The sequence below is a fragment of the Oryzias latipes genome, chromosome 21 (genome assembly GCF_002234675.1).
Source record: "Oryzias latipes chromosome 21, ASM223467v1".
In the NCBI taxonomy this organism is placed as follows: Eukaryota; Metazoa; Chordata; class Actinopteri; order Beloniformes; family Adrianichthyidae; genus Oryzias; species Oryzias latipes.
The window spans coordinates 27,875,054-27,897,721 of record NC_019879.2 but is presented as its reverse complement, the minus strand read 5'-3'; the positions used below and the strand labels follow the sequence as shown (position 1 = coordinate 27,897,721).

General features: G+C 41.6%; 1 protein-coding gene across 1 annotated transcript in view; it reads right to left on the bottom strand.

Moving 5' to 3' along the window:
* Positions 1-22,668, bottom strand: part of LOC101169574 (contactin-associated protein-like 5) — a 156,565-nt gene that overhangs the window by 40,944 nt on the left and 92,953 nt on the right. The window contains exons 12-15 of the mRNA XM_011489979.3: positions 18,632-18,751; positions 10,089-10,289; positions 4,289-4,445; positions 2,076-2,203 (exon numbers count right to left, since the gene is read on the bottom strand). Coding sequence (XP_011488281.1) covers positions 2,076-2,203; positions 4,289-4,445; positions 10,089-10,289; positions 18,632-18,751 — 606 coding nt within the window. The remainder of the gene's footprint in view (positions 1-2,075; positions 2,204-4,288; positions 4,446-10,088; positions 10,290-18,631; positions 18,752-22,668) is intronic.

The window sequence follows — 22,668 nt, the reverse complement described above, 5'->3', positions numbered from 1 at the left end:
GGTTGGGCTGGTGAGGGGCTGTAAGCTAGTGGAAGAGAGTGTAGGCAAAGTCTTGATGGGATATTAGTCCAGGCTTACTTACAACGGTTCTGCCCTCAAATCAGAGGTGAATTTCTAATGAGCTACTGCCGCTCTGCAGAAACTATGTACTAGAAAATGACCCAGATTTTTCAATTTTGCCTAAAAACTTCAAAAATCATAATTAACAAACCACTGGGAATGATTTTACAACAGATCAAGAATGATTGGAGTTTCATCAATTTAACCCTCTGTCACAGTTTGTTCTTGTTTTTTGGACCTTGTAAAAAACACCTAAATCCCTTCAAGTTTCTCATCAAATCAACAATGTGTTACGTCTAAATTCTGGTGCTTTTAAATGACCTGGAACAGATTTTCTGTGGTACACGGCACTCAAAAACCTGTCAAACGGTTGTAGTACAACTGGTAAACTATGAATCTGCACCACTTGATGGATAACTGAAGCATTGTTGTACTGTAATCTGCAGTCTCGCAGAGTGGTACCTACTGTGCTTCAACATAATAGTGAAGCTGCCAACTGAAAAAAAGTCGGACTATTGTTTTATATTTTATGTGTTTTGACTGTGTTTGAAAACTGGACAGAGCGAGTGTGATGTCAACCAAAAATATGGCTTACTTCTTGCTCCAATGAAATTAAATCAATTCAGTTCCAATTTATTTTGCAATACAGACACCGCCATGTTAAAGCCAGATGACTTCAGGCACCAATGATTTGTCCAAGTCATTGTTTCTATGGCTACCACTCACCAATCAGGGAAAATCCACACCCCTTTTACTGAAAGCGGGCTCTAGAGAATCTGTCAAATGTTTCAAACGTTGGACGTGGGGTCCAGTGGGGGCCACCTGCTTTTATTGAGGCAACCAATTGGTCAGATTGTAACTTCAAAAAAGAGAATGACCAAGAACATGTTAAAGAAAAGTAGTAAAGCAAGAATCTGAAAAGCAGAATGACTAAGCAACAGCCGTTTGTTTCTCTGTAGAAGTTTGTTTGAAATCTGGGGGGAGGGATCAATCACTCCAGTTCTCCTATTCAGTCAATGGTTACAACTGCACAATATTGAAAGTTATTGTGAATAAAGTTTGACTTATCAATCGTGTAGAACATTAAGAGCAACACGGTTCTCTAAACAAAAAAAATTCCCATCAACCCCTCTGATCTACTCCCTGCCTCTTCAGCCTGCTTGGTATTTTGTGTAGTGTAGTTGTACCGCACTATAAGACTGTTTTGATTAGGTTAATGCGCTTTATGGTCCAAAAATACCATAACTTGTTATTGACTTTGAAACCTTTTTTACAATATTGTACATGCGATTATTGCAATGGATGGATGGATAGAAGGGCTGGTTGATCTAACAATGCACATAGATTTTATTATCTTGCTATACTTGATGTTTTTTCTTTCTTTTCTTTGTTGTCTGGAGACGACCTCTGTGGTACAATTGGCACTTCATGAATAAACTGCATTTCCTTGAAGGTGGTTGTATAAAATCATTTTGTAAAAAAGCTCAATTAGCCCGAAGCTTTTAGCTTTAAAGTTTGATGCATGTATGATTCTTCTTTTAGTTGCAGTAAATGTAAAAGAAAAGGCATTAACATTGTTGTGTGAGGAGCATCATTAGACGGAGACAATCAAAGGTCTCTTGATGTACAGACTCTCACCATCGCTGAAGAGATTTGAAACACGCTTTTCAGCTTCTGAGTGTTTTGCTGCTTCGCCTGAAAAAAAACCCCTGCAGACGCCAAACTGTGCAAAACAACGACAAAAGCAGTGTTTTGTTGTGATCACACGTTCAGATGAACTTGGATGGGAGCGAGCTTGTAAACCAGCGGCACTGATGTTTTCCTGTTGGCTGCAGGTTGCGCTCAGATGTTCTTCTGCCTTTGCTGCTCTGTGTGGGAGCAGACGGAGCTTAGCTCTCAATCCACAGACAAACACAGAGGCTGCCGACACAAAGTTGTGGCGTGAACACGGTTCGTCTCTAATCTGCCACCATCTGCAGCCGGCTGGCAGCTGCAGCGGTGAGGTGATCACCTACTGTCTCCATAACAACGCAGAGGCCCGGCGTGGACCACGGCCCGCGAGCCCGTCCTGTTGGTGTCGCCGATCACAATCTGGCTGAGCGGGAGGTGCTCTTTGTAGGAGAGTAGTCCTGTGTCGTTAGCCCTGCAAGAGACAGCAACACAGGAGTCAGGCGGGCCCTCCGGGCTCGGCTACACACACCTTTTCTTCTCCATTAGCACAGAAAGCGCAGTAAACACTCTGAAAAGAGAGCAATCAATCACAAGGCAGACAGGTGCCGGTGGAAAAGCGCGCAGAGCGCAGCCGCGCTTTGGAGCGGATCGCCGAGCCGTAAACAAAGACATTGGGAACGCCGTTTCTAAATCCACCGACAGAAAACCACAGGGATCTAACGAAGGCGCCGCAATTAATCATTTCTAAGGAAACGCTGGAAGAAGAAAAGAGGTGGACACATTTTCACACATAAAACATTTAATGAGGAGAAGAGGTGAAGAGATGACCGATGGCTGCCTGGGGGATTCGTGAAAACAGACGGTAAATGTTGAAAGGCTGTTAGAGCTGCGTTTGAAGTCACCACTGATTTCTGTTTAGGAAAAAGATGAATGAAAGCTGCTATGAGTGGCCCTCGCCTCCGCCCCGACCCGCCCTGCACAGTGACCCCTGTGGCTCATGAGCACAACAAGCCGTGGTTCAACGCCCTCATCATCAACGGCCCCGCTAAGTGACGTGGTCAGTTCATGACAAGCGCTCATTTCATCTAACTTGGAAAAACTTTTGAAGCTGTGCGTCTGCCGTGTTGGCGAGCACGCCATGTGGAAATCCTGTGAAGAATGAGAAAAACATCCGTCCTCTTACTCAACCAACCAGAGTCTGTGCATTAATCAAAACGTTGAGTTTGAAAAAGTTAAGAAGGGATGAAGGTCTGTAGTTTCTGTAGGTGGCTCAAAGTAAAACCATTTAAATGATCTCTTTAGTGACGTTTTTTTTATGTCTTGATTTGAAAAACACGTGTGGGAACTTTCGTGGCTCTACGATCAATTTTCATTTTTGCAGCTCAAACATGAAACTACTTCAAAGAGAAAAATTGACATTATTCTAAGATATCAGTTGGAAAAATCCAGATGGAAGAGACTCAAAAGAATTTCAACATTAAAAGATTCGTTTTCGATGATTTCTGCAGCTTCATAGCAAAATAATGGCAAACAATCAATCAGTTTAAGCCTAAATCACAGCTGCCCTTATGGGTGGATACGGGTTGTCTGCTGGTCAAAAACGGACTAACTTGTATCTGGTTCGCACGAAATACCAAGGTCATTGACCGCTCAGTGAGCCTGTGGAGAGAAAATGTTCAAGCACATTTTTCTACAGGCATTCTGCGGGCCACAGGTTGTGTGAAAACCTAAACAAAAAGGGTCAAGTAAGAGAGACGCAGGCATGTCGTACAGATTTTTCATTTTTTCAACCCTCCCAAATCAAATACGTGTGCGCTCAGGAAGATCTGCAGTCCAGAAAATCATGGCCCCAAACATGAAGGTTTGACCACGCGATTCAGGTTTCACACGTCCAACCTTTCAAATCATCAGGACCGCTGGTGACAAAGGTTTTGGGTCTCATGACCAGTCAGGATGGGTCACTGAGAGACCAGCATTGGACTGTTCCCGTCTAAACACACAGAGGTTAATCTCCACTCCACTGTTTGTAGAAATCCCGGACAGAAACCAACAATCTCATCTCGTTGTTTTTTCTGTAATGAGATGCTCCCATGATATTTATATTTTATTTAACAGATGTAGTACTTCGCCGTAAAGGGTTTAATCTTTCTACCTTTCATTGCAATTTTGTAGAAACGTCCATATTTTTCTGAAAGGATGATGAGCGTTTCAGCGTTCACCAGTTAATCAAAGGTAAATGTTTACATTCAATCTGAACACGCCCAATCTCATCAGTTTGTTTACATCACAGCAGATTATTGTAAACAAATCTGTTTTTGTGTTCTGTTTGACTCTACGCTCAGCCGGGATCACAGCTTGAGCTGAAAAGTCCTGAACTTTCAAACTGCAGAGCTTTGAAAAGCATGAAAGCTTTTTCGTACCAGCAGAAATTGTGAAAGTGCGACCTCGATCACACAGGGTTTGCTTCATGCTGCTGCTTTGGCTTTCAGTGTTTTGAGCAAAAGCAAGAAGAACCAGATTCCAGTAAGAGACGACAGAAAAATAGTTTGTGACGTACCAGGCGTCTGTATCGGCATCACAGTTGCAGAAGTAGTTCAGGTCTAAGCAGTTCTCCTCCAGGCTGCAGGAGCACTGCTGGACTCCGGGCAGAAATCCACCCCAGTAGCTCCTCCGCTCTCCTTCACGGTCCAGCCACCATGACAGTGGGCTTCCATCTGCAACAAACACCATCAAGAAATTAGCAAGGTCAAGAAATGCATTACATCAAACCCCACAGGGAGACAAAGGTAGACAGATAACTTACTGTAAAGTGATTCATCAGTGAATGTTGCCTCACACTGAATCTACAGCTGAGGAAAAACAGGACGTTTACTGCTGTTTCTCCCCAGAAGACAAAGCCAAAAGCTGTCCCTTATTTCACGTAGGCTAGTTAGCATTCAACAAACTAAAGTCAAGCCCACCTTCTGATGCTTTTGGTTATTTTAGAGTGTCTTTTTCTTTGATAGAAATACTTTTAAAAAGGGTTGAGACAAAGAAATACCAACAGCATTGATTTCAGGTGTACCTGGAAACAGTAGAGTTTCTTCTGTTTTCAAGTTCTATTGAAATCAAGCCCAAGAAATGGTCCAAGATCCACAACACAGGAGGATGCAGGCTCCAATCTGAATAATGCCACAGTCAGAGAGCGCACGGTGAGTTAAATCTACGTTTTTCAGCAAGTGGCCGTGCGGCAGCATTTGTAATCTCGCTGCGGGTGGCTGCCTAGGTTTTATGGAAAAGTGACCGGACAATTGTTCTCTAAATGTTCACATCAGTCATTGGCCACCCAGGCACTTTTCGAGGCCATGCAGTGGTAGTCCAGTGACAGATGGCCATGGCCCCATTATCAAATCAGGCAAAAGTTGGGCGGCCACAGGTGGTTGGCAGCTATGATTGGACAATGTGTACATTTTTCCAGACGGCAGCCATCCATTTCATGTGCCACGGGCCGCTAGTCACCTGGTAGTCCCGGGACTATTTAAAAAGCAGGCCATTCTGCACGCCTGACTGCCGCTGTCCACAATAAGAAAAAATTGGGCAGCGGCAAGAAATCTTGAAGATTCTGTCGATGCCTCCCCATTGTGCAGAGGCAACTGTATTAGCGACCGTAGCATTAAGCGCAGAGACAGAAGCTGAAACACATATGTTTAGGATAAGCCTGTCTGAACCGGTCCTCGCTCTTAATTCAGCTCCGTCTGTCTTTTCTATCGGGCCTGTCCAGTCTCACTCTTTTGAACTTGTAAAATAAACCACCCCCTTTTCTGAGAAAGAAAAAAAAAATCAGATTTTCTTTTAATCTGAATTTCATGTAAGGAACCGTGTTTTAATCCTGACATTAGAGAATTCAGATTAAAAAAAAACTACAGGTCAACGCTCAGAACTGAACTGTACATAAAACCTGCACAGGAAGATAACCCCATTCTTCCAAGTCCAGGTCCTCAAAGGCGTCCCTCGTCTTGTGAACACAGGTGAAGTATGGTTGCTCTCCTGAAGGATCATATCAACTGACAGACAGACTTTAGCGCTGCTTCAAAGGCATCACTCATCACCTGAGCGAAGGGCACAGGTGTTTCAGCTTCAGCCATCCATCACACAGCGGGACCCTTTATTGCAAAGGGGCCAACTTCTAGAGAAAAGCCCATCAACCATTTTGTCACAATTCATGATCGCATGTCAGTGGTCACACTGCCTCTCCCCCTCCCGCAAACATTATAGCTCCACAGATGCAAAGAGCCATACGGAGGTCTGAGGCAGAAAACAGCTTTCACTTTCATCGCTGGACCAGACAACATTTGCATCACAAAGACCTGTTCTCCACCCTCGTACGCACATCTCTGCTACCGCCCTGATTTGCTTTCAGGCGGCATTCAGACACCAAGCAGGCCAACAAATAAGAAAAGGCAACAATCAATAGCTCCTGTGGGGGAGGTCACCCTCTCCCCTTAAATTGCCTCATATTGACACAACTTATTCTCATCAAGAAGCAAATGCATCTTCCTGTTTCACTGATGCATGAAACTCCAAAGCAGCAGCGCTAACAGCACAGGGGTGACACACAAGATACACAACAGCGGGGTGAAGCTCATTCCCAATAAGCAGCAAGAAACAAAATAATTGCTTATCCAACAACTAAGTCATAATTGAATCCCAATAGAATTTACAAGTACAGCACAACAATCTCTTTACACGGTCTCAGTCCATCCATACAGTTGTCTTTAACAGTCGAAACACTGGAACTTTGAATGTAGCACAACTTTTTGGACAGCTTAACCACATCTACTAAAAGAAATACACATAAAAACAATTCAAGTTTGAGTAAAATACTGTAATGCCAACTGCAGGACCTGTAGTGGGTATAATGCATTGTGGGAAGTTCTGTTCGGTTTAGGGTGTTTTCTGTGTTCTGGTACAGGTTTTGCAATGGTTTTGGTTGTTGCCTTGTTTAGTGTTGTGGTTGTGTTGCTGTGGTTTGCACCACAAGTTAGTGAGTTTCTCACAGGGGTGACATTGCCATTGCAAAAGCGGTTAAACATTTGTAACATCCTACATCAGCTGGATTACCACTTGGCTAACCTAGCATGTAGTATACAATAAACAAAATGTTTAGGGGTTCCATTTTTCATCATGCCATGCATTATTCTAGTTTTTTTCCCTAAATTTAGTCAGTAGTGAATTTTTATTTCATTAATCAATTTAGCTTTGTTTTTTGTCAAATTTGGATTCTCCTAATCAAAGTCATTTTGCTAGCTTAAACTTCGATTAGCACACTTCCGTTTTCAGCTAGCATCACGTCTTTTGGTATGGTTTATGTCGTAGTACGTTTTGTCCCCATAATTTGTTTTTAAAACTCAGTTTGTTCAGCTTTTAGATTTCGTTTTTGCTTTGAGGAAACATATTGGAGCAGAAACTCAAAATCCCATGAATGCTTTATGAGTTTTGATGAAAATTAGACCCGTTTGTTTTTGACAGACGTTCTACCTTGTAGAAAAGAGGAAGACTTCCAGCTCAGACTGTCTTTCTGTGGTGATTGCTGTCGCAGCAAACCTGAACAAACTGAAAAGACATTCTGTGACTCTTGACTGTCTTTTTGTTGACTCACAGGAGAATTTTAAAAAGCCTCTTGATGCCGTTCAAACAACAGCAGCAGCAGCTGCTGGAACACAACAGCGTCCTCTTCCTGCTTCATGAAAGCGTACTCCAAACACCAACACGTCTCTAACCTTTGTGGCCTCACTGCCGTTAAATCTACATAAAGTACGGCGGCACAGCACCATGTTCCAGAGAAGACACGAAATAAAAACCCAGACTAGAAAAACGGTTCTGGAAACAAGTGAAAGTGTGAAAATAACAAGCAAAACAGAAGGAGGACAGTGAGAGGAGCCACAATTATCCTGCTGCTGCGAATGTTTTCATTTCGACGTAAATGCTGGCGTTACCTCGCAGCAACCTCAGCTCATTACAGCTGATAAATAAGGAAAAAGCAAACAGAGAAAACAGGCGCCTGCACGTCCGTGTTTTAAGTGAACAGCACAGACATGTTTTACAGTTAAACTCCAGAGCTGGAGGTGAGCGTCAGACGTTTTGGCATCCGCCTGCATCTTGTATTCCCAGGAGGCTTCTTTGAACAGCTGCTGCTCTTGTTATTTTCCTGTAAATTAGCATGATGAGTGGCATTTTGTCAAAATCTTAGGATAAGCCTTAGACTGTTGTTCTTAAAAGAGATATTGTTTGCATCAGTAACTCAGAGAAGTGATGTACAAAGGGACTCTGCACTTTTAAAAGTTGTTTAAACAACAAAGTGGAGCATTAAAAAAAATGCAGGAGTGCGTTTGCGCGGCTCCAAAATGGCTCTTTCAGCCTCTCCCAGCCTCTCTTTGATGTCTGAGGCGATTATGAACTTGTTTATTTGTGTGCGCTGCATCCGGGGAGCGGCACAAGCCGGGACTTCATGAATGTTTCATGACTTAAGAGTAAACGTGGAGATGTAGGGACCAAAGGTGCCGCAGCAGCTGCAGATGAATGAATGCCAGCACAGAGCGAGCGTCGCCTCCCCACTTATTGTTGAGAAATAACAAGAGGAGCGAGCAGGGGGCTGCTGAGGGGGCAGCCGCTTCCCAAGAGGGAAAACCCACAAATGTGACCTCGGCCTCACAATGCAACATCGGAAGGCGCACAGCAGCTAATCTGGAGGGACGCTGACGTCGCCCATCGTGGAGAGGAGGAAACTGGGGGCAGAAAAGACGGAAATCCAACTGCAGCCCATTTTACTTGAGGTCTATTCTAAAGGAGACTTTCAAAATTCCTCATATTTCCCCTCACAAACCCTCTCTATACTCGAGCACTGAAGGACTTTCTGAGGTACTCATGGAAAAACTACTTTATGAAGTAGGGATGTAACAATTCATAGTCATCGGTTCGGTTTAAACAATTCAACAGTTTGCCTCAGACAGATTGATCAGATAGAATAAATTATTTAATATTTACATCCAGCGGCGGAGCCACAGGGTAGGTTAAGGGGGGGCGGCTGTCCCCCAGCAAAATATTTTGCTGCACACTTGGCCCCCCAATTTTTAAGTCAATAAAAGTATCATTGTTGACAAAGAACAATAAATCATCAATACAAGCTCATTTAAGCATTGCAAACTGAACAAAAAGCAAAATTTTTAAATACAATCAAAACTGTTAGAAATACGTATTTTTTATCCTTTCTTAATGGCCTTTCACGCTTGTTCTTGTTTTAACAGAATCATGCTGTGCTTCCACTAGCACCCCCCCCCCCCCAAAAAAAAAAAAAACAACAACAACAAAACACAACAAAAAGGCGGGAAGCAAACAAAACATTTACAACTTTTTTTTTTTTTAGATTTTGCATTTTTTTGAGGATACAATGGGGGACGTGAGCAGAAGTTAGCTTTGCCTTCCTCTAATGTCTTTACCAACATTATCATAAAAGTAGCACTTTTGTTAGATAACTAGCATCGTTAGCTGGAGCTTCATCCTTAGCTTAAAAGTTTTACATTGGTTTACCTTTTCCAGATGACCTATAATTTATTTAGGAGTATTTGCATTTGTTACATTTTTAAAGCATCTCAAATGTCTACGATTTAACACATTAGTGATCAATATTGTGATAACGATATAACTTGCGGTACATGAACAAATAGAAAACCAACCAAAAACATAATTTCCATTTCACTGAAGCAGTTTAAAAATTATACTCCAAATGACCCTCGTTTACATCGTCAAACATAAAAGGGATCCATCTGATTGGTCAACAACGTGAAGGGGTGCATCTGATTGGTCAAATGAATAAATAGATTAATTTGATTCATTAAGTACTTCAAGCTGCCATAAGATTATTTTAGCACATTTAAGGTAACTATTTATTGTAATTTCCGCCGACTTTTGCGATTTGCATATTGCACAGCTTGATCTCACGATAACTATAGATTTGCGATTTATTGTGCAGGCCAGATTTACATAATAATTGCGTATAAACTAAGTAAAATACACGCAAACTGCGCAATTTTCAACAGACCGAACATTCTGAACAGCTCAAAACCCAATTCGTGCAAAGACCCGTTTGCAGAAACCCTTGACGGACATCTGCACACATCGACGAATGCAAGAAATTACGTTCAGTATATCACGCATGTATCACCAAAATTACAGACATGGAAAATGGGCAAAATGTGTGGAGGGGCTGTATGAAGAGGCCTTTAGACTGCAGGCTTTGTTTTCAATCTCCTTATAATATAGCGTCTCAAACAGGAAGAAATAAAACTAAAGCTTTACATTTTGAAGCACAGTGAACTCACCCTTTGCATTAAAGAGGCGGGACTTTTTGCAGTTGTACACCACTTCCTGCTGACAGTGTTCCGACCCAGAGACGATCGAGCGCATCTGTTCGGCCGATGCGTTGTAGCTCAACCTCACGATGTGCGGCCTCTTTGGCGAGGAGCCTTGGACTTGAATGGGAGCCGTGCCGTTATGTGACAACACCGTCCACACCTTCTTCTCTGCAAAGACACGTTGACAGGTTACCATAAAACCATTAGGAGTAGAGCATTTTTTTAAAAAATGACGGCGAAGTTCTTCAAATTTGATTCATCTATTTAAAATTCATGAACAGTCAGTCTATATTCGGGTCAGGGCGGTTGAGCATTTAAAGGGATATTCTGGCGTTTTGAAGTGAGGCTGTTTGAAGTACTTGAAAGCCATAAGTACATATTGGATTTTGGTCCAAATCTGAGATGTTATTTTAAAGCCAATGTCGGTCCATCACATTGAGGACCCTGACAGTACTTGGCACGCTGTCACATCTGCAGCGGTCTGCCTATAAATGCAGATGCACGTTCAGGAACGGTTGATCAGCTAAAGGATATGCAGAGCCAGAGAGCACACGCCGACAGCGCTTTGCATTTTCTTCTCCTGACAAAACAGTTTATTTCTATGCAAATGTGTTCAGATACAAACAATAATTCACCCGGTAATCACATCGCACATCCAGGCTCTCCGATTGTGCAATTGCTCTATCGCGTACGTGGCACAAAATGTTTTCTGTTCATCAGTTCAGGATCATTATGCTCACCGTGAGCTGGACCTGTCATTCCTAAAACTGCTGCTGCCGCAGCAGCAGAGAGCAGCATGAAGAATAAAGTGGAGGACACAAATGAGCTGATTTTAAAACTACAAAATGTACAATCAGCAAATAAAACTTTTATAAATTATTAATATTATAGTCAATGTCTTTTTTACTATGCACTATTGAGCAGGGCTTTCACAGAAAGGCTCAGGATCCCGTTCAACATTCTCACAGAGAATAGGAAAATTAGATGAGGCTTCGCTTTTTTAAACCTCCTGGTTTTGGCACTAGGTGGCGCTCCTGCCATCAACAGCTTTTTTACAAAACAAGATTGTTGCGTCAATGCTAACACAGTATTCCCTCGCTCAATTGCGGTTCATCTTTTTGGTTCTTGCTGTTTTTGTCTTTTTCAGTACAACTTTGTTTGCCTTTGCATTGTGGTCTGCAACCTGACTTGCTGCAGTCAGTCAACAACCTCCATGCTGTGTCTGCTTTACAAAATTACATAAGTCTTCAATGGCAATCAGATTACTGCATAACACTGGACTAATTTTCTATAAAATCTTTGAACTTTAAGAGTTTAAACAAGAGAGAAAAGTGTGAAGATGTTGAATGTCTGAGAAAGTCGAAAAAAGTGTGTAGAGAGGAGTTTTACAGCCTTAAAAAATCTCACATCACTAAAAAAGAAAGTTAAGTGATTTATAGATTTTGTGAATCGTAGGAAGTTTTTAAAACAACTCCCCTGATAAACAAGGTACTGATATACTTTGTTCTGTAAAAACTGTTCCAATTTACAAAAAAAAAAAAAATCAGCAAAAATATTTTGTTTTATTTAAATTCTATTTAAATTAACAGAAAAAAATCAAATCATTACAAAAGAATTTCTGACCACAAGGGGCATGGGCATGGATTATTATTCTTTTTCGTGTCTTTGTTATTGTACTGAAGACCCACTTTGGGGAACAATATCCTCAATTTCAACAAACTCAAAGAGTAAAAACAGAAACTCTAACGATGCAGCGGATAGATTTGTTTCCCTGACTTGGTGCGTTATTTCATTAAACCTTCAGGACTTTTTTTCCTCTGCAAAGTCACTTGCTGCATTTCAAAAAGCAAAGAACTTCAACATTAATGTGCACGGCAAGTTCTAATACCTGCATACGTGTAGCATCCATCATGATTTAGGAATATGGGATTTGGTCTTTGAAATGTTGAAGATTCAGACGGTAAAAATGTGATGAAGATTGAGGGCAAAGCAGAAACCCTAAAGGCTGATTTACACTGGTCTGTTTGCGGTGCAAAAAAAAGAACAGATATTAATCAATCAGAATGTTTACATCTCCAACTTTATATCTGCGTCTGACGTTCGTCCCGCTGCAACGGAAACGCAAGCTTGATGCTTCCACTTCCAATTTTGGAAGCACAAAAACAACAATTTATGACACAAAACATACATTTTATATAAGGACTCAGTGAGGAAAGGCGATAGCTTGAGTTTTGAATGATTGAAGAGAGAGGGACAAACGACTTGACACGGGGTGGCAGGACAAACCACTCCTCCGGGTGTGAGGAGGGAGGGAGGACGGACGGACCGGAGAAGCAACAGAAACAATGTAAACTAACGAACGGTCGTGAGACGGACTCTGGTTTACCAATGCAGAGACGCACCGCAGACCAGTGGATATCCAGGGTACAGAAGAAAGTTAGGAGTGTTTTCATGAATCTCACAACAGAAATCCTGATACAAGAGCAAATACTCCGTTGCAGATGTTCCTCACAGATTCAGCAGTTCAGTAACTAATGAGTCTATGGAAGGATACAAATCTGTTTAATCTTTCACAGATGATTATTCAGCTGCAATATGTGATTATTGTCTAAAGATGAAGAAGATATTCACTGCAGAAACCTTTCTAGCAGATGTTTCCCTTTTGGGAAAAGTAAACTGTTTCAAATCTGACAGGAGAACATGGTTTACGTACAGATTTTCAAAGTTTTTAAGGAAAAAACCCCACAAAACATGAGATCAGCCTCATATTCACTGAATCAGAATGCTGCTGCTGACAGAGGCCAGTGAAGATTTTGTGAGATGGGAGGTGGCACGCTTATTGAAAGTCAGCTAAATATCAGTGAACTACGCCGTCCAAACGGCCACTGTAATATGAAACCGATGCTTTAATAGGCAAACGGAAAGACCTCTAACCAAATGCTGACAGATGAAAGGGCTGACTCATCAAAAATGCAGAAAGGTGGGTCTGTGTGTTAAACATTTAAACAGGACAAAGGAAAGCTCAGTTCCAAACGTGACCATAGAGGTTTGTCGGTTATGATGAGAAGGACAAGTTTTATCCATCTTATGACTCGTACTCAATCAAATGTAAGGTTTGTGGTGATAAAATCAACACAACATTGGTGTGAATCAACACAAGAACAAGGAGGAACAGTTATGCAGGTGTCCATACATGTCTGAGGAATCACAGTTTGGGCAAATGACACTACAGCCTGGTGTAGAAGCCACTCTAAGAAAAGGTCATTAGTTTCATGGAAAATCAAGAAACAGCCTATGGCAGTATGGGTGTATATATTTAGAGGAGCTATTATAATGAGTGGATGATGACCAACATTCACAGACAAGAGTGAATGAGGTCAAGCAGCTTTAGCAAAAAACCCTGTGAGTCCACAAAGGTCCAAACATGGGGAGAATGAAGAGGAATTGGTGAAATCTATTGTTAATGGAGATATGTTTGATATATAGTTGATACTACAACCAAACTTAGTTGTAGGTTTAAGCCTTAGTCGTAACTGCTCTTACGGGTGGATATGGGCTGTCTGCAAGCGAAAAATGGACAAACCTGAACATGAAAGGTCGTAGACACCTTATTGAGCTTGTAGAGCGAAAATGTTCATGAAGCTTTTTTTTTTTTCCTATGGGGATGTTGCAAGTGACAGGTTGTAGTGAACGCTTACGCAACATGCAGGGGTGAGTAAGGATAAAGGAGTAGGATGCCGATTTTGTATTTTGTCGACCACCAAAGAAATTCTGGGAACTGCACGAGGAGCCTGTTAGTGCTGTTCACGTGATAACTGCGCGATCCTTGTGCACCCCATCAGACCTGCCAATTTCCTCTGCAGACAGCCCATAACTAACTGACTGTAAGTACAGTTGTGTCTTATGTATGGTGTAAGGTCACCGCACTTTATAAGTGCATGCAACTTCCATTAGTCTTAGGAAAACTTAACAATTCGCTTACCACGTGTGACAATAGTGCATTTCACTTTCATGTTGCATCTTAAAGGGGCTGCTACACACTTGCACTCCCTTTAAGATGCAACTACTCCTCTCTATGCCCATCCACAGGCCTGGATAACCCAAAAAGCTGCAGTGCCTGTACAGGTGCATAAGACTACACCTTAAAACTTTGGAAGTTTTCAAACGTCATGTTTGTTGCCGGTTAGAATGGCAGAGATCCACATTCAGTCAATTACTGTGTTATTATTTAACTTTGGATTTAATCAGTGCGAGTTCTATTGGGATGTTGAGAGATTTTATTTATGCAGTAACGTTGAAAATGGGATTTGTACCTCATTACTGGGGCATCTGTTTGGTCAGTTCATAACTTGAATAACTTGCGATACAAAAAAATGTGATAAGATGTTAAACAGGTATCAGAGAGCAAGATGGATAGAATGATGAGCAATATCCATTTATTTCTCTATAGAGAAAAATAAAGAGCCAGCAGGTGCTTCCTGTTGGAACGCGATTGGGGAGGGGTCACTCTGTCGAGTTCTCTATATCTAGTCAATGGTTTTGGCAAAATGTAGATGAAAACCTTGTTCAGTGAATGACCCTCCCTCTGTTTTTTTCCTGGATGAAAACCTCAGAGCAAAGGTAGAAACCTCTGAAGCAAAACGTTTGCTACAACAGCACTTCGTGCCGACGGTGTCATATCACACGTAAAGGTTTTACATCTCTGAAAACCACATAAACAGCCCAGTTTCTGGGCAACAATCAGTGCAAAGACCTTCTTCTCATATCCTAAAGATAACATGATCTGAGCTGATGGAACACTTCAGCCAGGAAGGCGCCCTGATTCCACACACTCTCCTGAACGAGGACTTGATGTTTGCTTTGCACCAGAGGCATTCCTCCTCCACTTCATCATTATTCTTCTCAGGTTGTCTGGCTTACTCTTATTTACATGTCTAATTGATTTGTTAATCGAGGTCAAGCTGCGGCTGATCCGCTGCAGAACGATCACACTCCAGAAAGTGGATCATCTTTACAATAACCCCGTGGAGGAGAAAACAGCAGGAAACCTCAGACAGCCGACAGATGGAAACCATCTCCAGAGTCAGAACTTTGAGAAATCTCAGCTGAAAGTACGAAGATCTCCACTTTCATCAAAGTTCACAAAAAGGATGTAGACATTCATGACAACTGTTTTTTTAAAATCTGTTAACAAATTGAAGGAACTGCTTTCATTTCTGGTCCTGTATGTCAAAAATACTGACTCGTTTGGAAATCTAGAAAAAGACCTGATGCAAAGAAATGTGACAATTTGGGTTTGGTCCTGAAACGCCACGATGCTAACTTTCTGCTATAACGGCCGTAAATGAGGTGCAGTATCAACATTCCTGTATTTTCTTTAGAAACTCCCATTCCACCTAGGACAGGGGTCGGCAACCCAAAATGTTGGATGAGCCAAATTGGACGAACAAAACAAAAAACAAACATGTCTGGAGCTGCAAAATATCAAAAGCCCTATTTAAGCCTTATAATGAAGGCAACACATGCAATATGTATCTATAGGAGAACGACGCGTCACGTGACTGCTCTGTAACTTCAATACAATAATATTGTAACCACCCAGCCGGGACGTCTTTTTAGCTGGGAACACAACGCCAAGCTGCTAGCGTAGTGCTTAATTGAAAAGCTATCCATATCTCAAACACCGCACGACCCCGGATAGTCTCTAGCAATAATAAACAAGAAGGGGACCGAAATTCCTTTTCAGCATTAAACCTGTTTATCCAAGCACATGAACAGCCGAAACAGCATGGAAGTGACTTCAATTCACAACACTCTCACTCAAGGTTTTACCCCGAAACTCCCCACTTCCCATGAGCCTTAGGGGCTGAAGGCGGGGCTAACCCCCAGGTTGCAATGAATATGAACCACTATCAATGAATTATGTTTCCTTGCTTTGATAAAAAATAAAGAAATGAAATAAAGAAATCCGATTTTTGATGTCATTTTTATTTTGAGGATTCGAACAAAAGAATGCTCCCCTAGCATATCTGAAGTTTAATTTGTAAATTTGTGTTTTGTATTGTACTTTCGTTTTGTACAATAAAGTTAAAAAAAAAAAAGTCATGTGCATTTTAGGTCTGTTAGCAGCAGGGGATTGTGGGATGCGGTTTCCTGATCTAATTAGGGCTCAGCATGAGCGTTTCTGTTTGCCCACGTTTCTTTTCATATGGCAGTTTTGTTGTTCCACCTTAGTTTATTCTTCCTCTTATGTTGTTTCTTTATGTTGGACCGTGAGTGTGGGAGGGAGAGAGGTTGATGACTTCTGTGCAATGTTCAATGTGGTGTGTGTGTTAAGTAAACAGGCTTGCAATGCCAGGAAGGAGTCTATACTCTCAGCTAAGTTTGCTGCCTGCTCCTCTTAGAAACTGTGCGGAGACGTGGCTTTCATGGGTCACGGACATTTCTCTAGCGCAGCCAATAGATTTATAGCTCTACTTTTTGACAGTGTGGCTCCCGTTTGGCCCTCTGCAACTGACGTACCTGCTTGACAATACAAAGTTTTTTCTACACATTCTTACAGCATTGGAAAACGTTAATAATGTTTGTGTCTTGTTTTTCCTCCTATATAAACCATATTAAAACAAAAAATATATTTCTCTTCCCCATCATCTTACATTTTCCAACATTTTTGAAAATGCTCCAGGGAGCCACTAGGGCAGCGCCAAAGAGCCGCTTCCGGCTCCTGAGCCGCGGGTTGCCGACCCCTGACCTAGTATGTAAAATCATTTGGGTGGGATATGAATGTAAATTCTGTTTGTTATTTTTCTTTAGTAGTTTCTAAATGGTCTAATGGTCTGGCTTAGAATGGTCCCGGTAACTTAGGCGAGCGTTCCACTCAAAGTTGGACCGTCGGTGCGGGGTGCAGACCGATTGCGTTGCTTTGCATCATAGTAGTGCGACTACTCCTAATGAGGTCTGCTTGGCTTTTGGTACCTTGTATATCCAAGTCATTTGATGTTACTTGGGAGAAGATTGCAGGCAGTGAAGAGGAATACGCTGTTGCTGGTTTGGTGCTTTTTTTGTTGAAAATGACCTTCTGCCAATTGGAGGGCTTAAAGAGTTGCTCCGGCCTAAACTAGGCTGTTCCATTTTTCTAAGACCTACAACCAACGAGGGCCCAAAAAGCTCCATTTTATAATGGAAACGCTTAAATTACCGGACCGTACCGCTCAGTGGATACGAGGCTTCGGTGACAGCGGGGACAGTGATGAGGAATCCAGGTGGTTACGCAGTCATGTTATCACATATCAAGGGGTTAAAGCCCTATGTGAAGCTGTACTAATGTAAAGTTTAACATAACGTGTTTTCAAAACATTTTGCTGATGAAGAACACTTCACTACTGTAAAGAGTGAAGTTATAAAGCTGCTTATTTGCGCCCCAGAATCCGTTGGATTTACATTAACTGTGCAAACAGCCGAAGAGTAACGGCAGTCGAAAGAACATCAACACTGGAGCTAAAGCGCTAGTATCAAGATTTAGATGAAGAAATTTGAAACTTAAAGGTGTCTATTCTTGAATGTCTAACAGACACAATGACCTGCGTGGTTTTTCCTCAAAAAAACTTGTTTTTTTTTCTTCTGGTCCTCTCTGAGCTGAGCAGCTGCAGATGCTTTCTAGTTGTGTTTCTGCTTCCTTCTGTTCGCGGGGAGTCCTTCCTCTCCACAATCGCCTCACCACATTGTTTTGAATTCAAATTGGACGCAGAGCATCTCCAGTCTGTTGCATTTAGGGGACAACTCGGCGCCCTGCAGCTTCTAAAATGGAAATGCTCACTCATGATGTCCTCCAGTGTGTAAAAAGCAGCCTATGAATAAGTTAACAAGGTTAAAAACTCAATTTCCCTTCAAGTAACACATCACTGGTTTCTAGGTGACATTCAGGTTCTGAGCAGGACACCGAAGGCGGCCAAAGTCCCAAACGGTCCCTGAGAGATCCCAATGTCAATCAGCTTTAGAATAAACACAAATAAACACGAGTGAGGATCATTAGCTCGTCCATCATGCGTTGATGAGATCAGGCCGTCCGCCCTGCACACACAAACGCTGATTGATGCTCCGCGGGGGATTACCCCTTTTGACTTGAACGCTCCACAGAAAATTGCAGCCTCTGGAGGCCGCTGGCGAGAGGGGGTGGGGTGGGGCTTCAGATCCATAAGCTTGTTAAGTTGTAATCTGTTCCTGCACGGCTGCTCCCGGTGACACTCCAGAGCACGAGATACCCTTTTAACAGAGGCACGCCTGCGTGATTCGATTTGGCGTCTTGATAACTTGTTTAATTAATCTTCACGGCGGGATGCGCCACAAACACGGCAACGCTGCGCTCCGAGGTGGCGGGTGGGGATCGACTCTGTGATTTTTAGGCAGCTGTTTTAAGACCTCACACCTTTTCTTCCTCTGCTTTGAGGATCTCCCCCCTCATAGTGAGGCTGCAAAGGTCGTAAAAAGCACAAGGGCTCCAATGATCTCACCTGTCATGTTGCAGTAAACCTGTGTGGGCCCCAGGGGGCCACTCCCATCTGGATCAATGAAGTAGAAGCCCGACGAGCTGCCGCTGAGCTTGTAGGCCTCACAGGACGACTCGTAGATGGCTGAAAGAGAGAGTTGGGGTTTACAGATTTCTATTTATTTAAAAACGGGCACAGTGGGGGGGCAGAGTACGGCTTGAGGCTGATATCTAAATATTCCTCTACAAATATTTGTGTAGTCATTCAGCAGAGGATTTATCCAAAACATCTCACAGGTTTCTGACGCTTAGATGCCCCACCCACAAACACACGGAGCATCACGGCTGGGATTCGAACCCCCAACCAGCAGCTCAAACCGTTGAACCACAGCCACAGCATAATAAAACAGCTCAAACATGAGGACTTTTTTCATGTTCCTCATTTTGAACCAGGGGCGGAGCTACAGGGGGGCAAGTGTGGGGCAACAGTTTTTGCTGCCCCATGTTTTGAGTCAATAATAGCATCATTGCTGCCAAAGATTAAGAAATCATCAATACTGAAATAAACATAATAATAGAAATACATAGTTTTAATCCTGTTATGTGTAATGGCTTTCTTGGTGTTTAGCCACCCTTCCACAGCCTTCTGCCCCCCCCATATAAAATGTTGTACCTCCGCCCCTGTTTTAGCCTTCTTATGAACAATTCAACAGAGAGAACGCTCCATTGAAATAAGTTAAAAAAAACGTTTTCAATTCTCATAAACTTTGCTTTTTTTAATCATCATTTCAGCTTTCACTGAAATCAAATTAAAATCCTCAAGAACTCAAATTATAAGATTTTAAATGAAATTTAGGTTTTTAACTGTTTATTTATTGTCTAGTTTTGCTGAATTGTCATTGTCCAGATGTTAGTTTAGTGTTTCCCATAAACTTTGTCTTTTTAATTCATACTATTTCCGCTTTCACTGAGAAGTTAGAATGAAGTCCTTTAAAAATTACAATATTCATTGAAATCGTTTCTTTTACACCTTTCAGAAAAACCAAACTTTAAAAAAAATCTCCAATCAATCCACGCACTCCTCCATCCATCAATCATCCATCCATCCATTCATTTATTTATCCATTCATTCATCTATGGAATCAGCCTGATTCCACATTTTAAAGCTGTTTGTTGCTAAAATTAGCATGTGGAGGTTTTCAGAGTTAATTTGCGTAGCTTTAATTTATTTTATTTAATCCACACTTTGGCAGGTCTTTAATATTATATTTGTATTAAATTCATAGCTTATATTCTTTAAGCTCGCTTTGCATTTGTTTCATTTGGGATTCATGTTCTGGTAATGATTCACAGCATATTTATGAGAACATTTCTTCAACTCATTTCCAGCGTCTATATAAAGGATCTTAAGTTAAATTTGTAGTTTTAGAGCTTAATTTTTTTTTATTTGATTACTTAATTTTCCCCCTCCTCTCTTATTCAGGGTTTAGTTTGCAAATTTTTTTTTTACACTCTTGAGGAGTTTGAAATTCCTCCAGTCAATGTGAAATCAGCCTTTATTTGTGCTTTAATAAGTAAGATGCCATCAATTAAAACAAAGTTTGTAAATAGATAAGTTAGCCTTAGGAATCGCTGCTCTGTGGACCACTTCCACTCTTTGTTGAACTCAGAATTTCCACAAAGGAGAAACATTTTCTAAACATTTGCTTCCACACGAAGCGTCTAGCTGTGAAATAAAGAACTTTACGTTAAAGTCATGTTTGGTGTTGGATAATGACACATAAAGGAAAAAGTGTTGAAGAAAGCAAAGAAACTACCGCCGCCGCCTGCAGCAGCAGCAGCAGGAAGTGCTGAGCGCAGGAAACAAAGTCTCCATGAAAATGGAATGTTCTTATTTTCTCACTCTGTGAAAGGATGGAGCCACGCCGGACTGTGACAAAAGGAAACGGCGGCGAAGGAGCGGGGGAAACACAATCGAGTGAGTCTCTGCAGCTGTTTATAGGCCGGATTTATCAGCTGTTTATGTGCGCATTCACGGCGAGGAAATCCAAACACGACCATGAATTATACAGGTGTAGGAGAGCAGGGGCGAGACGGAAAACTACAGACTGTTGGGGAATGTTGCCACGGGAACATCCCTTACTGCAGCTTCTCATGTTGAATTTTAATCCGTCTACATTTACTTTCACTCGTTTTCTGGATTTTGGTCCATTTTTTTCTGTGAATTTATCTCAAAATGATCAAAAGTATATAAAAAAAATCTGGTTTTTGAAACATCAAAGCTCTTGTAAAACTCATCGAGTGCTGAACTCCAACTCTTGGTGTCGCCATGGCAACAGCACAATGGTCCAATTTCGACACTGTTTTCCGGTTCTTCTCTGGTTTTGTTTTTCAGTCTAGAACCTTAAAAGACTTTAACCGAAAAGTCGATCTTATGGCAGGAAGTTGATCTTTTGGCACCTAAAATCTGCGTCCATTTAAAAAAATGACTGTTTTCACATTTGCAAAGTGGGCGGAGCAACAACAGTTGCTTTTGGACCTTTCAAATGCACTGTGCCATGGACGTATAAAATCTTGTTTACGTGATCTTCATCCTCTGATATGAAGAGGGCTGTAAGGTTGCTGTGGCGCTACTGTCACAACTGTTCAGCTTTTTATGTTTGTTTTTACTGTTGCTGCTGTGACGTCTTCTCAAACTTTGTGTGATTTTAAGGGGAAATCGCTCCCTCCGCATTTCTCACTTTAAATGATTAGATCAACTTCTATTCTACAAAGAATTCATTCCCTCTTTTTTGAATTTCAAAGCATTTTCTCTACTCTTTCCTTTTCTTCTGCGTTTGCTTCCATCTTCTGGTCTCTTTCTCCCCGCAGCGTCTCGTCAGAATACTTTTCCTCACATTTTCCTTTTGATGTAACCTTGAGATAAATTAGGTCCAGAGACGGATAAGGTTCTCTCTGAACGCGCTGCTCACATGCCAGCTTGCGTGCACGTCCCGGTGCCGGCTGCCTCTGCGGATTTCACAGGCACTTAAAGGATGAATCTGTGCCACAGCGGCAGAAATCACACCCAGTTTAATGTCACATTTCAGGGGGGGTGAAAGTCACGCTGCTGAATCGGCAAAATTTCAGCAGAGAATGACAACTTTGAGGATTAAAAATGAGCGTCAACAGATTCTAATCCGAGCATTTTAAACACTTAAGAGAAAACCTAACAATTAATTTATAAAGATAAATTAAGTAAGGATTAATGGCCGACGAAGTGTGCATTATCACTTTTTAACGCACGCCATGGAAACCTGAAGACGGTTGCTTCTGCAAAGTGCATTAAAAAGTGATAATGTACACTTTGAAGGCCATTAACCCGCTTATACCATGGTTACTTACAAAAGAAATAAATATTAACCAGTTTTTAGTCCTTAATTCTTGTTTTTTTTCCGATTTGGATCGCTTTTCTCACAAAAAGTGAACTATTTGTAACGTGGTGCGGCGCGTAACAAATAGTCTGCGTCGCGCCGCACCACTGCAGCAGTCAAGATTCGACGATATATATATATATATATATATATATATATATATATATATATATATATATATATATATATATATATATATATATATGCTGATCTTTCCGATGGGTTGAATAAAGCATCAGTTCAGAGAGAAAGTTCTCCTCTTACCGCTTGATTTTGTCCTGATGTTGAAGCAAAATGTTGTTTTAAAGAAGCCGGCGCAGTGATACAAAACATTTAAGCTAGGTGACCGGAACTTCTTTTTTCACCGTGCGGTTATCCTGTGGTATATCACTTTTTAATGCACACCCAGCAGCCAATCAGAATCGAGTATTGACCCGGACCATGGTATAAATCACAGTTAAAACATGAACATTTCGTTTCAGAAGCAGTGACAACGTGACAAATAGTCCGCTTTTTGTGAAAAAAAGCTATCCAAACCGAACCTATAACAAGAATAAAGTACTAAAAACTGGTTGAATATTTATTTCTTTTGTAAATGACCATGGTACAAGCGGGTTAATGGTCTTCATAGTGTGCATCCTCAGAATTT